This window comes from Peromyscus eremicus, chromosome 1 (genome assembly GCF_949786415.1).
Source record: "Peromyscus eremicus chromosome 1, PerEre_H2_v1, whole genome shotgun sequence".
NCBI lineage: Eukaryota > Metazoa > Chordata > Mammalia > Rodentia > Cricetidae > Peromyscus > Peromyscus eremicus.
Genome location: NC_081416.1, coordinates 55,281,709 through 55,298,178, shown reverse-complemented (window position 1 = coordinate 55,298,178; position 16,470 = coordinate 55,281,709). Strand labels below are relative to the sequence as shown.

General features: G+C 51.7%; 2 protein-coding genes across 2 annotated transcripts; both read left to right on the top strand.

Moving 5' to 3' along the window:
• The first annotated feature begins 4,980 nt into the window (after nucleotides 1-4,980).
• Nucleotides 4,981-7,472, top strand: Cd248 (CD248 molecule). Its single transcript, XM_059249002.1, has one exon. It carries the CDS (start codon nucleotides 4,981-4,983, stop codon nucleotides 7,273-7,275), a length of 2,295 nt encoding a protein of 764 aa, XP_059104985.1. The 3' UTR covers nucleotides 7,276-7,472.
• Nucleotides 7,473-11,759: 4,287 nt separating this feature from the next.
• Nucleotides 11,760-12,315, top strand: LOC131897960 (interferon-induced transmembrane protein 2-like). The gene has a single exon (XM_059248992.1). It carries the CDS (start codon nucleotides 11,815-11,817, stop codon nucleotides 12,226-12,228), a length of 414 nt encoding a protein of 137 aa, XP_059104975.1. The 5' UTR covers nucleotides 11,760-11,814; the 3' UTR covers nucleotides 12,229-12,315.
• Nucleotides 12,316-16,470: the final 4,155 nt, after the last annotated feature.

The following is a 16,470-nucleotide window of genomic DNA, read 5'->3' as shown; positions in this document are numbered from 1 at the left end:
CTCAATTTCCCCATCTACAAAAAGACAAGCACACCACCAGGAATGTCCCACTTCAAAAGGTAGCTAGCAAGTGTGGAGAGCAAGCAGGCTTTGGATCCAGGTAAATCCCAGCTTCCCAACGACATCTTCAGGAACTAGGTTCTTCACTTTTCTGTGTTCATTCAGTCATTCAGCAAGACCCCAACACCACAACCTTTTCATTTACTTATTTATTTAGGTTTTTTTTTTTTTTTTTGAGACAAGGTTTCTTTTCTCTTTCTCTTTCTTTCTTTCTTTCTTTCTTTCTTTCTTTCTTTCTTTCTTCTTTCTTTTTCTGAGACAGGGTTTCTCTGTCCTGGAACTCTCTCTGTAGACCAGGCTGCCCTTGAACTTGAACTCAGAGATCCACCTGCCTCTGCCACCGCTGCTGCTGCCGCCGCCGCCGCCACCGCCGCCGCCGCCACCACCACCAGGCTTCACCTTGGATTTCTAATCTTCTGCCTCCACCTCTGAATCAATTTCAGACATGTACTATCACCCCTAGTAACAAATTCTTGCTAATCAAGTCTCTGGGCTGGAGCTTTCCAGGCTCTGCGGCACAGTAGGGTACACTCTAAGTCTTCTGCCATGGAGCTCACAGCCTCCCAGGACAGAGGCTCTCCACTGGTCATGTGATATTTGGCAATGTCTGGAGATCCATTTTTGTTGTCCCAACTGTAAGAATGCTATTCACATTGGGGTCAAAGCCAGAGCACAGAACAAACTACTCAACTATTATCTAGCCCTGAGTATCCATAATGCCAGGCACGGGGCAGGGGGTTGGGGGGATTCTGGCTGGGATTCAGGTCATAAAAGAGTTAACAATGAAGCATATACCACAACAGAGAGTAATCAGTGAGGGGTGGGAGGTAGGGGGAGCCAGAGAGAGAAGAGTTGTGCGAGGATTTGGGTTGGGGTCTCTGCTGACTCAACTGAGTCCTGAGAAAGTGAAAGGTAGAGAGAGCATTTGGATATTGCAGGAAGTATGCTCCAGGGAGGGGAGAATGTGGAATCAAAGGTCCTAAGCTCATGATAGTGCCTGGTGGGTCTAAGGCCAGACAGACAACAGAGTGGCTAGAACAAACAGAGGGACCGAGGGAGTAAGAGCGACGGGGAGGGCTGAGCAGTTTGGAGACAGATCACATGGCAGGGACTTTGGCTACCTCTGAGTGAGACATGGGCCCTGGAGGATTGTGAGCAGAGGCTGCAACAAGCCAAGGTTTTTGTTTTGTTTTGTTTTGTTTTGTTTTGTTTTTTGATGTGTATATGTGTGTAAGGTTGTTTTATTTTACTTTATGCATATCAGTGTTTTTCCTGCATACACTGTGTGTACTCCATGTGTGCCTGGAAGAGGTCAGAAGGGGCATCAGATCCCCTGGCACTGGAGTTACCAAAGGTTGTGAGCCTCCATGTGGGTGATGGGAACCAAGCCCTGGCCCTTTGCAAAAGCAGCAACAGCTCTTAACCACTCAACTAGCTCTCCAGCCCTCTTGTTTTTTGTTTTTTTGTTTTTTTTTTTTGTTTTGGTTTTGGTTTTTCGAGACAGGGTTTCTCTGTGTAGCTTTGCGCCTTTCCTGGAACTCACTTGGTAGCCCAGGCTGGCCTCGAACTCACAGAGATCCGCCTGGCTCTGCCTCCCGAGTGCTGGGATTAAAGGCGTGCGCCACCACCGCCCGGCGCCCTCTTGTTTTTTAAAGGCTATCCCCAGAAGGGTGGAAAGGAGGAGAGAAGAGGGGGAAGAAGAGAGAGAGAGAGAGAGAGAGAGAGAGAGAGAGAGAGAGAGAGACTTACAAGGCTCTAGACAGGAAATGAAGAAAAATGACTGGGGTGGACGGGAGGAAAAGGTGGTGCTGTGAAGTGGTCACACTCTCGATGCAGTTTTGAAAATGATGCTAACAGGATTTGCTGAGATCCTGGACAAGGGGTGTGGGAGAAAGAGGAGTGAAGGATGAGCTCAAGGTTTGGCTCCTGCACCAATGGAAGGATGAACTTTGCTCTCCTGAGGAGGGGAGTAACCCTGCATGCTTTGAGCATAAGTCTTACACATAAGGCGAGTGCTGTATAAACAGTGGTTCTCACAGACCAGCTATGTCCGCAGTGCCAACTTGGGCACTATGAGGTAGTTAGTGAAAGCAGTTTTGGCCCCCACTGGCATCTAGATTTGCTCAGATGACTACTGAACATTTGTCTTGTGTTCTGCAGTTGACAAAACACATTTGCAAATAGGGAGTGTTGTGACACAATAGTCCTGCTGAGCTGAAAAACCTGGACACATTGATTCCCATACTGTAGATGGGAAAAAAATGGAAGCCGGGCGTGGTGGCCCACACCCATAATCCTGATCCTGCTGCACAATGAGACCTGAGCCCAACAGAAGGGAAGAGAGGAAAGGAAAAGAAAGGAAGATAAGAGAAAGGAAGGGAGGGAAGAGAAAGTGAAATAAACAGAGAGAGGAGAAAAGAGCCTGTGTGTATCACACACACAATCTCAGCAGAGGCAAGTGGATCTCCATGAGTTCCAGGCCAGCCAGAGCTACATAGTGAGAACCAGTCTTTAAAACAAGAACCCAAACAAACAAAACAGCAAAAAAATGGGGGTTGGGTGGGGTGGAGCAAGGGGGGGCTCAGAGAGCCTCCAACTCACAGAGATCGATCTCAGTGATGGCATCGGGACCAGGGCAGGGCCCCAAAGAACCAATCTTCTCTCTCATCCATGGCTCAAGAGGTCTTTAGGGCCAGGAATCCAACCAGGCATCACTCTGCCACTAAGCCACACTAAGCTGGCTCAAAAATCTGCTAAAAACATAAAGCAATAATGTGTTAAAACCAGGCATGAGGAGCTAGGCAGGGCAGGAGTTCAAGGTCATCCTTGATTACATAGTGAGTTTCGGCTCAGTCTAGGCTACATGAGATCTTGCCTCAAAAATCACAAGCAAGGGGTGAGAAAGAAGACTCAGCAGCTAAGAGCATTGGCTGCTCTTGCAGAGGACCCAAGTTTGGTTCCCAGCGCCCACATGGTGGTTGACAACTACCTGTAACTCCAGTTCCAGGGAATTTGATGCCCTCTTCTGACTTCTGAGGGCACCAGGCTTCTACATGGTACACATGCATACATGCAGCAAAACATCCATAAACAGAAAATAAAATTCAAAATATCAAAATAAAAAACAAGAGTATAAAAGGATTAGCTGGTGCTGGGTGACTGCAGTACCAGCTATTCAGAACCCAGGAGTTTGGGGCCAGCCTTGACAACATAGCAAAATCCATCTCTTAAAAAAATAATAAATAGGGGCTGGAGAGAGAGCTCAGAGGTTAAGAGCACTGCTTGTTCTTCCAAAGGTCCTGAGTTCAATTCCCAGCAACCACATGGTGGCTCACAACCATCTGTAATGAGATCTGGTGCCCTCTTCTGGCCTGCAAGCATACATGCAGGCAGAACACTGTATACGTAATAAATAAATTAAAAATAATAATGATAATAATAATAATAATAATAATAATAATAATAATAAATAGCCAGGCAGTGGTGGTGCATGTCTTTAATCCTAGCACTTGGAAAGCAGAGGTAGGATCTCTGAGTTTGAGGCCAGCCTGGTTCAGAGCAAGTTCCAGGACAGCCAGGGCTACACAGAGAAACCTTATCTCAAAAATCAAAAAACAAAAAAATTAGTAATAATGAAAAAATAACAATAGTAAATAAAAAGTAAATAGAAAATGCAGGGGTTAATCCTTCAGACAGATTCCCAGGGTCCATCCTGGGTGCCTGGCCCAGTGCACAAACCTCCAGAGGCTTCCAGGAATGTCGGGAAGAGGACCCTGGCCAGGCTATGCAGCAGGCCCTGGGAGTGGTGATGCCTGTGTCACACACACACACACACACACACACACACACACACACACACATGCCTATCCCATTGTGTACCCCATGCCCATACATGGCCTTACACAGGTCCCCTCAGAAGCAGCCCTGCTCACCCTGTGTATAGCCCAACCTCCACTCAGCCCAGACTCCTGCACCCTGCCCTCCTGCAGCAGGAGCCCAGCGAGGCATTTCCTGTTTGGGGGCTGCCTCCTCCCTCTCTAAGTCCGGGTTCCCAGGGCCCCTGACTGAGCCAGGGTAAGGGGAGGGCAGCCATTGGCCTCCTCCTCACTCCCTAACCCCTCATGCTGGTCTTGCTGGAGCCAGAAAACTTGCGAGTGAAATAAGCTGAGCAAAGGGCCTCATCAAACACACGTCTGGTTGAGGTTGTCCACACGGGGGGTTATCAAGTTGATTGTCACGTCGGGCCTGGCAGGAATGGCAGGAGCTTCATAGGTTAGAGTGTTTAGCTCGCCACATCATCCTTGCCTGTCCACCTAAGGGCATAGCACGTCAGGAGGACTGCGCGTGTGAGGCTAGGGTTTAGCCGCCTGAGATAGACAGATGGATAGGGGTGTCAGAGAGGATGCTCTTGGCAGGAGTTGGAAGAGCAGTCTGCACACATACATGTGGTGGGAAAGGGCTGGCCTGAGCATGTCGTTGAGCTAAGAGTGCACCACATACTGGTACTGGTGAATCCAGATTCGGGCCTCCTTGAGTCTCTCAGGAAGACAACTTCACCCCAGCTGCCTCAGCTGCAGCCTCTGCTGAAGTTTCAGAGGGTTGACCAGGGATGCCTCTCAGGCAGGCAGTTCCCCTCTTCCCTGACTCTCAGCTCTGTAAGGCCTGAGGTAGCCCATTAGTTAGCTGCACCTCCTCCCCTCCTCTGCCCTTCGCCTCTCACCCCAGAACCCCCCACCCCACTGCTTCCTGCTCCAACAGCCCCCGGGGAGCTAGCAGGGGAGCTGGCAGCCGCCCCAGCCCACTCCTTACAAGGCGTGAGTCCGCAGGGCCCGCCCCCGGCCCTCCCGCCGGAGGCCTTGATCCCTCCCTCTGTCAAGAGCAGCGGCGGGCCCGGGGCCGGGCCAGTCGGGGGGCGTCGCGATGCTGCTGCGCCTGCTGCTGGCCTGGGCGGCCGCTGTGCCCACACTGGGCCAGGCCCCCTGGACACCCGAACCCCGAGCCGTCTGCGGCCCGGGCAGTTGCTATGCACTCTTCCCCCGGCGCCGCACCTTCCTGGAAGCTTGGCGGGCGTGCCGGGAGTTGGGGGGTAACCTGGCCACGCCGCGGACCCCGGAGGAGGCCAGGCGTGTGGACAGCCTGGTGGGCGTCGGACCGGCCAGCGGGCTGCTGTGGATTGGGCTGCAGCGGCAGGCTCGACAATGCCAGCCTCAGCGCCCACTGCGGGGCTTCATATGGACCACGGGAGACCAGGACACCGCCTTCACCAACTGGGCCCAGCCGGCTACGGAAGGACCCTGCCCGGCCCAGCGCTGTGCCGCCCTTGAGGCCAGTGGAGAGCATCGCTGGCTCGAAGGCTCATGTACACTGGCTGTCGATGGCTACCTCTGCCAGTTTGGTTTTGAAGGTGCCTGCCCTGCCTTGCCGGTTGAGGTGGGCCAAGCCGGCCCCGCTGTCTACACCACGCCCTTCCACCTGGTTTCCAGCGAGTTCGAGTGGCTACCCTTTGGCTCCGTGGCAGCCGTGCAGTGCCAGGCTGGCAGGGGAGCCTCCCTGCTGTGCGTGAAACAACCTTCAGGTGACGTTGGCTGGTCCCAGGCTGGCCCGCTGTGCCCAGGGACTGGCTGTGGTCCTGACAACGGGGGCTGCGAACACGAGTGTGTGGAAGAGATGGATGGTGGTGTGTCCTGCCGCTGCAGCGAAGGTTTCCGTCTAGCCGCAGATGGGCGCAGTTGTGAAGACCCCTGTGCCCAGGCCCCCTGTGAGCAGCAGTGTGAGCCTGGCGGCCCACAAGGCTACAGCTGCCACTGTCGCCTGGGCTTCCGGCCAGCTGAGGATGAGCCACACCGCTGCGTGGACACGGATGAGTGCCAGATTGCTGGAGTATGCCAGCAGATGTGTGTCAACTATGTTGGTGGCTTTGAATGCTATTGTAGTGAAGGTCATGAGCTTGAGGCAGATGGCATCAGTTGTAGCCCTGCAGGAGCCATGGGTGCCCAGGCTTCCCAGGACCTCAGAGATGAGTTGCTGGATGATGAAGAAGAAGGCGAGGATGAAGAGGAGGCCTGGGAGGTCTTTGATGGCACCTGGACAGAGGAGCAGAGGGTCCTGTGGATGGCACCTACACAACCACCTGACTTTGGCCTGGCCTACAGGCCTAATTTCCCACAGGATGGAGAGCCTCAGAGATTACACCTGGAGCCTACCTGGCCACCCCCACTCAGTGCCCCCAGGGGCCCCTACCACTCCTCAGTGGTCTCTGCCACCCGGCCCATGGTGATCTCTGCCATGAAACCCACACTACCTTCTGCCCACAAGACCTCTGTTATTTCGGCCACACATCCCCCTCTGAGGCCTGTCCATCCGCCTGCCATGGTCCCTGCCACGCCTCCAGCTGTGCTCCCTGATCACCAAATCCCCAAAATCAAGGCCAATTATCCAGACCTGCCTTTTGGCTACAAGCCTGGGATTATCTCAGCCACTCACCCAGCACGGCCTCCTGTTTACCAGCCCCCCACTACCTCAACCAAGTATCCCCAAATATTCCCTCCCCACCAGTCCCCTATGTCTCCAGACACCCACACTGTCACTTATTTGCCTCCAATTCCACCTAACCTTGACCCTGGGGATACCGCTTCCAAAGCCCATCAACACCCCCTAGTCCCAGATGTTCCAGGCATCAGAACCCAGGCTCCCCAGCTTTCTGTCTCAGCTGCCCAGCCCTCTCTACCCAGCCACTCCGGGTCCTCTGCCCACGAAGCCCTTGTGCCTGCTGCCACCCATCCTCCAGCCCTCCCTTCTCTCCTCCCCTCTCAGAGCCCCATTAACCAGACCTCAACTATCACCTCTTCACGCCCTTATTCGAGAGCCCCTCTAGTCCCAAGGGAAGGAGTTCCCAGTCCCAAATTGGTGCCATGGCTGCCCTCAGTGCCCCCTACAGCAGCACCAACAGCCTTGGCAGAGGCGGGTCTTGCAGGCCAAAGCCAGAGAGATGACCGGTGGCTGCTGGTGGCACTCCTGGTACCAACATGTGTCTTCTTGGTGGTCCTGCTTGCACTGGGCATCGTGTACTGCACCCGCTGCGGCCCCCATGCTCCCAACAAGCGCATCACTGACTGTTATCGCTGGGTCACACAAGCTGGGAACAAGAGCCCAACAGAACCCATGCCCCCCAGAGGCAGCCTTACAGGGGTACAGACCTGCAGAACCAGTGTGTGATGGGGTCCAGATACCCCTTGTGGGGTAGGAGGACGGGACTTGCTTTGGACACATGGATGAGACCGCACCAGGGACTTATGGGGGCTACCCAGCTGGACAGAAGGGGTTCTGCTCCTTGGGCCCAGCATTCATGGCAAAGGACACACCAAGGCCTCCTCCAGGACCTCAAGGGGTGGGTGCTGGGATCATCTCCAATAAATGGGGTGCCAACCTCACCCAAAACTCCTGACCCCCTCTGATGCCTGAGGGAAGGGTCTGGGAGGACTTGTGGGAGGTGAAATGGAGCTCCCTTCCATTTATCTAGGTAAGGTAAGAATTCTTTAAAAGGAGGTATGCTTCAGAATTTTCAGTGGAACAAGCTGAGAGAGGGCTGTGCCTTGCCCACGGTCACACAGCAAGCCCAGAATTCTGGGGGTTTGGCAGGGAAGAAAGTCCACATTTGTTCCTCTTTTTATTAAAATGCAAAGAAAATCAGGGGAAGGTCTTGAGATAAGGGTCTCTGATGAACTGGAGTCCAACTGGGGTTTGGGAGTCACAGGTAGGATGAGGTTGGAGATTCAGGGGAGAGAGGAGTCTCCAGTGGTTGGCATTTCTGAACTTTCTTCTGAACATTCTTTCCATCTTCATAGGCTGTCCAGATAGGTGGGGGGAATCAAGGTCACCCAAGAATGCTACCCCCTAGGTGGTAGGTACTCCTCCTTCATAGGAGGTAGTAGGGGAGGAGGTGGAAATAGGTGCCCGGGAGGCTGGGATGGAGAAAGCCCAGTTCTAGTTCCCGGGGCCCACTTAGAAACAAGACTTTCCCATTAGAGGCCACACTTTACTCTCCACCCTGACCCTAGCTTGAGCCAAGGCCCAGGATATTTAGGGCTGGTGTCCTAAGAACCGAGGAACTGGCTGGTCAATGATCACCGAGTGTGGGATAACCTCCCCCTCATCTTCGGTTGATTGTCCTTGGGGGGAAGGGATGGGACCTGGGAGAGGGAGGCGCCGGTTCCACCACCTCTATAATTTTTCAGCTCAGCCCTCTCAGGGCCTCTAATTAGGGCTGGGCAAAGCCGCACCCCCACCCAGGCAGGTGAGGAGGGGTGGCCCTGCGCCCTTTCCCTACCCTAAACCCTATGCCATATTCTCGCCCAAGGACTGTACCTCAGGAGACCAAGAGAGCTAGCGAGTGCGGAGCTGGGGACCAACTGGGAGTGGGGGTTAGCAGAGGGGGCGGAGGGAACGCATGGCCACTCTCACGTTCCCCTAACTCAAACCAGACGCCCCTGCCAGATCCTTCCCAGCTTTAACCTCGGAGACGTAGTCGGGGGGGGGGGGGGCGCGCGGGGGGATGGTAGTGGTTGATGGATGGAATTGAGGGAGATCGCCTGGTTTTCCAGAAAGCCTGGGTCTGAGGGGATGCAGGTATCACTTATGGAATGACATCGTCTGCTGGGAGAGAGGCCTGAAGCTCCTTCCCGTGACCCCTGGCAGAGGGTCGACAGCACCCTGAGGGAAAGAAAGAGTTAAATGCGCTGCAGTCCGCGGGAGGATGGGTGTAGGGAAGGGGGCCCAGAGCCGGCTCTTTGTCATCTAGTAATGAGCACCAGATGCGGAGCTGCGTGCGGGCCTAAACAGACGGCCTCCCAGGGCTGAGCCCCCGCCTGCGCCCAGACCCAGGCTCCGCCTGGGCCGAAAGCTGAGTCTCAGGCTCCGCCCATTAACTCCCAGGCTGCGCTTCACCTCACCCGGGTGGAGGATGCTTTGCTTATCAGCCCCGCCCCTCCGATCTACGAGCCACACCCCTTGGGAGGGAAGAAAACTCTCCAGAGGCCCCGCCCTCCAAAGCCATAGCCTCGCCCCTTGCCAGCTCAAAGATGCCTTCAGAACTGTTGCCGGCCCCTCTGCCCTATCTGCTCCGCCAGGGCCCCGCCCAAAAGCGGCAAGCCGTGTCTCCCTCCACATCAGGGCAGAAGCGGAAACAAGAGGAGTTTATAAATCCTTTCTTCCCCGAGGTATGAACTCCGCCCAGAATCTGCACATTCTCACGCAGTTATGTGCCTCGTCCCTTCACAAAATCTAGGACCCTGCAGGAAATCCCGCTGAAATACAAACTCTGTTCGGAAGAGACGAAAGCAAACTCCGCCCTCCAGGGAACGGAGTTGCCCTTGAACTCGTCTTCAGAGCTCACGCCAGGGGAAGAACTCCCTCCAGGTAACAGAACCTATCCTCTGCCCAGCCCTATGAAGGATGCACAGAATGCCTTTAAATCGGGTCCACCCAAGGACGTCCTTTAAAGGCTGTAAGATAGGGCTCAACGGATAGACTCCTGCTGTCAGTCCTGACGGCCTGTGTTCCATCCCTGGGACCCGTATGGTGGAAGGAAAGAACGACTCTCGCAACTTATCCTGTTGACCTCCACGGGCCCACTATCCCCAGTACAACACACACAAAATAAAAAAAATTGAAAAAGCATGTGCCTTCTCGCAAACCAAGCGGTGGCGGCACACGCCTTTAACTCCAGCTCTCCGGAGTAGAGGCAGACGAATATCTGTGAGTTCAAGGCCAGCCTGATCCAAAAAGCGAGTTCCAGGACAGCCAGGGCTATTACACAGAGAAACCCTGTCTCGATCAATCAATCAATCAATCAATCAATAGATGGAGAAATAAAATAATAATAATAATAAAAAAGCAGAGAAACCCTGCCTCAATAAATAAATAAATAGATAAATAAATAGATGGAGAAATAAAATAATAATAATAATGAAAAGACCCTTCTCCAGACTCCCCAGAACTACCGCCCACTCAGGGAAAGAAACCCTACCTGTCCCCTTATGCTCCGCCTCCCGCTTGTGGATAGCCCCTCCCATATCTAGGCCCCACCTCTCTGGATGCAAAATACACTCGACACACACGCACGCGCGCGCGCACACAGGCACACAGGCACACACACACACACACACACACGCGCGCTCCAATCCTCTTACCCCTCTATTCACAGTGTCTCCGATCCCACCCTTGGAGTCCTTTCTCTTACCTACCATAAGAGTCCAGCAGGGTCAATGAGTGACCATTTAGCGCCACCTGGCTGTGGCACCACAGACTTGCAAGCCCCTGGGAGGTTCTCCTAAAAAGCATACTAATTGTTCAATAATTACTCGATTTGTTTGTGCTATTTAAATATCCACCGATTCCCCTGACCCACAAGACAAACAGTCTTCCTTATGTTTGGGGTTCTGGGTACTTCGCCCAAGGTCAAGCCACCCTATCAAGTGGCCCTGAAAATCTTTAAATTTGGCTGGTGGGACTCTAATTGTCCCTCCACATAATCCTGTTATCAGAGGTGAAAGCACACCTTCCTTCTCACCTGGGAGCCCAGAATCTTTGAAACTGGGCTCTGATCGCTCCAGCAAGTGCTCTGAAGTATGGGTATTTACTGTCTCTAGGGTGTGGTTTTGGCTCCGAAGCCCTGTTTGGAAGCTGGAGGAGGTAGTTTTTTAGGGAAGTGTTGACATCAGTCAGAATCTCAGGGCAGACTTCTCTCAGCCTAAACACGACCTAAAAATACTTTCCACCCACTCCTTCAGGAGAGCATGTTTTAGAGGGCAGAAGTCCACAGGGTTCCATACACCGGTTTCAAGTATCACTAGGGCTGGCTGCAAGCAGGGGAGGAACCATCATCACCTAGAAAGCTTCTGCGGGGCACCCTTTCCCAACATGCTTTGGTTAGTGGTGAAGTCTAAGTGGTCAGTAGTCCCACAGGCCCCCTGGGACAACTTCATGCCCGAAGACTGCAAGTCTTCCCAGGTAAGGCTGCAACTGCATTGCCTTACCTGGAAGAGGAGGGGGTTTTCTGCCCAGGCCTAGTCCAAGACACGCCTGACTCAATTGAACACTGGAGAACATCCATAATTTAGATGCCACTCTTTTTCTTTTCTTTTCTTTTCTTTTCTTTTCTTTTCTTTTCTTTTCTTTTCTTTTCTTTTCTTTTCTTTTTTTGAGACAGGGTTTCTCTGTGTAGCCCTGGTTGTCCTGGAACTCGTTCTGTAGACCAGGCTGGCCTGAAACTCACAGAGATCTGCTTCCCTCCTGAGCACTGGGATTAAAGGTGTGCACCCCCACTGCCTGGCTTTTGATGCCATTCTTGTTACCACCTGACAGATATGAAAGCTGAAGGCATTGCTTGAGTTAGGGACCAAAGTAGAAACAGAAAGCAGATCCAAGATCCTGTCATCTTTAAAAGAATTTTTTTTTACATTTATTTATCTATCCATCTATTTATTTATTTATTTGCTGTGTATGTGGGGTGTGATCATATTAAAAATGCAGAGGTCGGAGGACAACTTTGGGAGTGAGTTCAGGTCATCAGGTTTGGTGGCAAGTGCCTCTATTGAGCCATCTTGCTGGCCCAGAGCCCCACAGCTGAGTCTGGGCAGATCAGACAGCCCTGTCTCTAAATTAGAAAAATACCTACCTCCGAGAGAAAGGGAGGGCCTACAGAACCAGGGTGGCAGCAGCCATCCTCCCAACGGAGCGACTGTTCGAGTCACCACCATGAGCCATAATTCCCAAGCCTTCTTGCCCACCAATGCCGGACTTCCCCCAAGCTATGAGACAATCAAAGAGGAGTATGGGGTGACTGAGCTGGGGGAACCCCACAACTCAGCTGTGGTGAAGACCACCGTGATCAACATGCCCAGAGAGGTCTCTGTGCCTGACCATGTGGTCTTCTTGAACTTTTGCTGCCTGGGTTTCATTGCCTATGCCTACTCTGTGAAGTCCAGGGACAGGAAGATGGTGGGTGATGTGATTGGAGTCCAGGCCTACGCCTCCACTGCTAAGTGCCTGAATATCAGCTCCCTGATCTCCAGCATCCTAATGATCATTATCTGCATCATTATCATTTCCACCACCTCTGTGGCAGTCTTTCAAGCCTTTTCACAAAGAATGCCACATTCTGAATTCTAGTCCTGCCCTGTCTACTCCACAGTCCCCAGCTGCCCGCCCAGGCTGAGGCCTTGATCCTCTGTTCACCCTACTATGCATATGCGTGTTCCCCTCATCCATCTGTCCACAGTGGCTTCAATAAAGTGCACATAGTGATGGGAAAAGAAAGAAAAGAAAAGAAAAGTACCTACCTCCTAGAGACTAGCTTTAACTGTTTTTAGGTTTCTGGGAGGTGTTTGTGTTTGTGAGTGTCCAGGTGTGATGGTTTATCTTGACCATAAACTTGATGGGACTTAGAGCTGCCCTGCAGGTGATCCTTTGGGTGTATCCCAAAGGGATTCTCTAGATTAGGTTTCTGAGGTGGGAAGACTGACCCTGGATATGGTGGCACCATTCCATGGACTGGGGTCCCCTCTCCAAAGGGAGCTAAGGACAGCAGTCCTCTCTTTCCTCTTTCTCCCACTGGCTCGATCGAGTCTTACTGCCACGCTTTCCCTGCCATGATGGGCCGTACCTTGAAACTGTAAGCCAGAATCAACCCTTCCTTCCTCCCGTGGCTTTTGTCAGGATACTTTGTCACAACAACAAGTCAGATAGCTAACAGCGGGTACACGCGAGTGTGCAGGTGCATGTGTGGAGTGCAGAGGTCAATGTTGGGTGGCTGTTGGCAATGCGGTGTCCTTCCTCGGGGACTATCTACCTTACCTTTAGAGACAGGGTGTCCTCCTGGGTCCTGATGCTGGTCCAAGGAGCCTCAGGGATCCTCCAAGACTCTTCTTCCCAGGCACTAGCATCACAAGCAAGCACCACCTGGTTTTTGACATGGGTAGTGGGGATTGAACTCAGGTCCTCATGCTTTCCAGGTAAGCACTTTACCAAATATCTCCCCAGTCCCAGAAGCTTTAGGGATGAGATTGCATATGGAAGACCTTCAGGCCGATGATACTGGGATTGACTTCCTCTCTCAGTAAGAGTTAATCACCTGTGGCCTGGGTTGGGGGGATGCTGGGCAGAAAGCACTTGCTATGCACGTGGAACCCAGACAGTGTGTCCAAACATGCTGTGTTGTGAGGGCCCTGCAGTTCATGCTTAACAGAGGTTTCTGAGAAATCAGAGGTTTTCACAAAACCATCAGTCAGTACTAGGAGCTGGCTCTCTACATCTTATAGGTTGGGGTAGGTTCCAGCTTTGCTACTTAATGGCTGGGGGACCTCAGGCAAGTTTTCTAATTCCTCTGAGTTTGCCTGCTTGCCTAAAAAAAAAGCAGGGGGCTTCTATAATAGTTATTATATCCACAGTCTATTACTCATCCACCCGGTCACTCATCTCTTCAGTTTTTCTTGAAACCCTGCCGTGCATCAGACTCCACTAGGGATCAGGACACAAAAGTGGCCAGAGAGCCGGGCGGTGGTGGCACACGCCTTTAATCCCAGCACTCGGGAGGCAGAGCCAGGTGGATCTCCGTGAGTTTGAGGTCAGCCTGGGTTACAGAGTGAGTTCCAGAAAAGACGCAAAGCTATACAGAGAAACCCTGTCTCGAGAAAACCAAAACAAAAAACAAAAACAGTGGCCAGAGAAGAGAGCACCAAGAATCCATAAAGTAAGACCACTTGGGGCACTGCCGGGGTGTCCTAGTTAGGGCCTCAATTGCTGTGATAAAAATGCCTTCACCAAAACAGGGTGAGGAGGGATGGGTTTATGTCAGCTTACAACTCTCAGGTTACACTCCATCACTAAAGGAAGTGTGGGCAGGAACTCAAGCATGGCAGGAACCTAGGGTGGGAACTAAAGTGGAGGCCTGGGGGACGCTGCTTACTGGCTTGCTCTCAGCCTGCTTTCCTATAGCACCCAGGACCATCAGCCAGGGGTGGCGCTGCCCACAGTGAGCTGGGCCCTTCCACATCAATCGTTAAGCAAGAACATGCACTATAGACATCTGGTGGGGGCATTTTCTCAACTGAGATTTCCAAAATGACTCTAGCTTATGTTGACATAAAACTAGCCAGCACAGCAGACTCTAGAAAGTCTGGCCTGATTAAGTAGTGGTGGAACTGGGGGATGGAAAGGCACAGGACTGAGAGACGTGGTCATGGAGATTTGAGCAGGACCCAGTGGTGGGCTGAATGGGAAGGAGAGGAAGAGGCTGAGGAACTTCTGAGTTTTTTGTTTATTATTTATTTTGAGACAGGGTTTCTCTATGTAGTACTGGAATTCACTCTGTAGACCAGGCTGGCCTCGAACTCAGAGATCTGCCTGCCTCTGGATTAAAGGCATGCACCACCACCACCCAACATTTTAAAAAGATTTTTAATTTTTAACTGTGTGTATATTACATGTATGTCTCTGTGTAGGTTGGCTCACATGAATGTAGTATGACTGGAGGCCAAAAGAGGGGGTCATACCCCCAGAAACTGGAGTTATAGGTGGTTATGAGCCACTCACTGGCCAGGACTGCTTAGAGTCAAACTTGCTAAGTGCTCTTAACCACTGAGCCAGCATTCCAGCCCTGACTTCTGAGTTTTCACTTATCCCCCTGGGTGGTGTCATTTATTGAGGTGGGGACACAGGGAGCCATTCTGGGGAGGGATGGCCGGTGCTGGGGTTTCTCTATCACATGCCGAATTTTGATCTACAGTGTCGCAGTGCTGAGAGGTGATGAGGCCTAAGTGGGAGGTACTCGAGTCAGGTGGGCTGACTGAGACAACCTGTTTGCCAATGCTGAGTTTCAAGCATTTAGAGGTTATTCCAGATACCTGGACACAGACATCTGCAACTCTAGAAGAGGACCAGGCTGAAAATGTGGGTTTGTATGTCCATCATATTGTGCTGCTAAGAGAATCTCAGAAAACTGCCAGGGCTTCCAGTGAGCCCTGACACATTGGGGAACTAGGACTAACTTTGTTTGTTTGTTTTTGAGACAGGGTTTCTCTGTGTAGCCTTGGCTGTCCTGAAACTCACTCTGTAGACCAGGCTGGCCTCAAACTCAGAGATCCACCTGCCTCTGCCCCCCAGTGCTGGGATTAAAGGCAAGCACCACCATCACCCAGCTGGACTAATTTGTTTGATGTTGCTATAACTGAATGATTTATAGACTGTGTGATTTATAGCATTAGAAGTGTACTTATACTGGATGGTGATGATAATGTAGTTTCCACTCAGTGGGATGCTTGTTTGTGCAGCCAGCTACCAGGTCACAAGGAAGCCCAGGCCACACAGGAGACCATGAGTGGCTGGTCTAACCAACAAGCCTACTTGGTCCCTTGACCCCTGACCCCTATGTTTGACCTGTGCCCGAAGGAGCCTAAGAGCAACCCAGCCTGGCTCCCAAGTCTTCTGGAGGAGGTCTTCTATGTAGTAGGCAGAGAGAGTGAGTCTTCATTGTGCCTTGACAGAATTCTTGACCCACAGCAGCCAGAAGAGATGGCAAGGATCAGTTTCTTAAAGCCAGATAATTAATAAAGGCTGTAATAGAAATAAGGGGGAAATAGTGACCTAAATAAACTAACATTTTACTCCCTTTTCATTCAATTTTGGAAGCAGGCAACCAGGAGTGATTTGGGAGCCCTATTGTGCCAGTGGAAACCCAGGATCTTTCACTTGACCTTACTATTCTCTGCACATGGCTGCAGTTTTCAAGGGTACTTCCAGATCCAAGATAGAGTTTCAGCTCTCACATACACATTCCAATGTGAATGCAGGATGAAGCAAAAAAAAAAAAAAAAGACAGCAATGTTTTTTTCCAATATCATTTCTGTTTCAAAGGGCATCATTGGAAACCCCTTCTCATTCCTGTTTATGTCTTCAAATTGTGTTATACCACATACGCAAAGGGGGTAGACATGTCTTTTGGCTGGGCTCATTGCCATCTGAAGTACAACTGGACTTACAGTATTGAGGAAGAGGGAAGAGCTAGTGGCAGTTGGTGGCTGTGGTATCAGAGGAGAAGGACAGAGGACAGAGGCCTCACCTGAGAAGCCTTCTTGATGATTTGGATACTGTAAGGTTTTCTACTTCAGCTGTTTGTTTACTTATCACATGGAGTCTCAGGTATCCCACGCTGATCTTGAACTCCTTAAGTAGCTGAGGATGACCTTGAACATCCAATCCTTCCGCCTCTACCTTCTGACCGCTGGGATGGTAGGCCCACACCTTCACACTTGCTGTTCAGTTTTGGAGCTGGAACTCAGAGCCTCTTGCACACTAGGCAAGCTCTCCCCACTGAGATACACTCCCCGTCCACATAGCAGGACCTTGGCTAAGCGT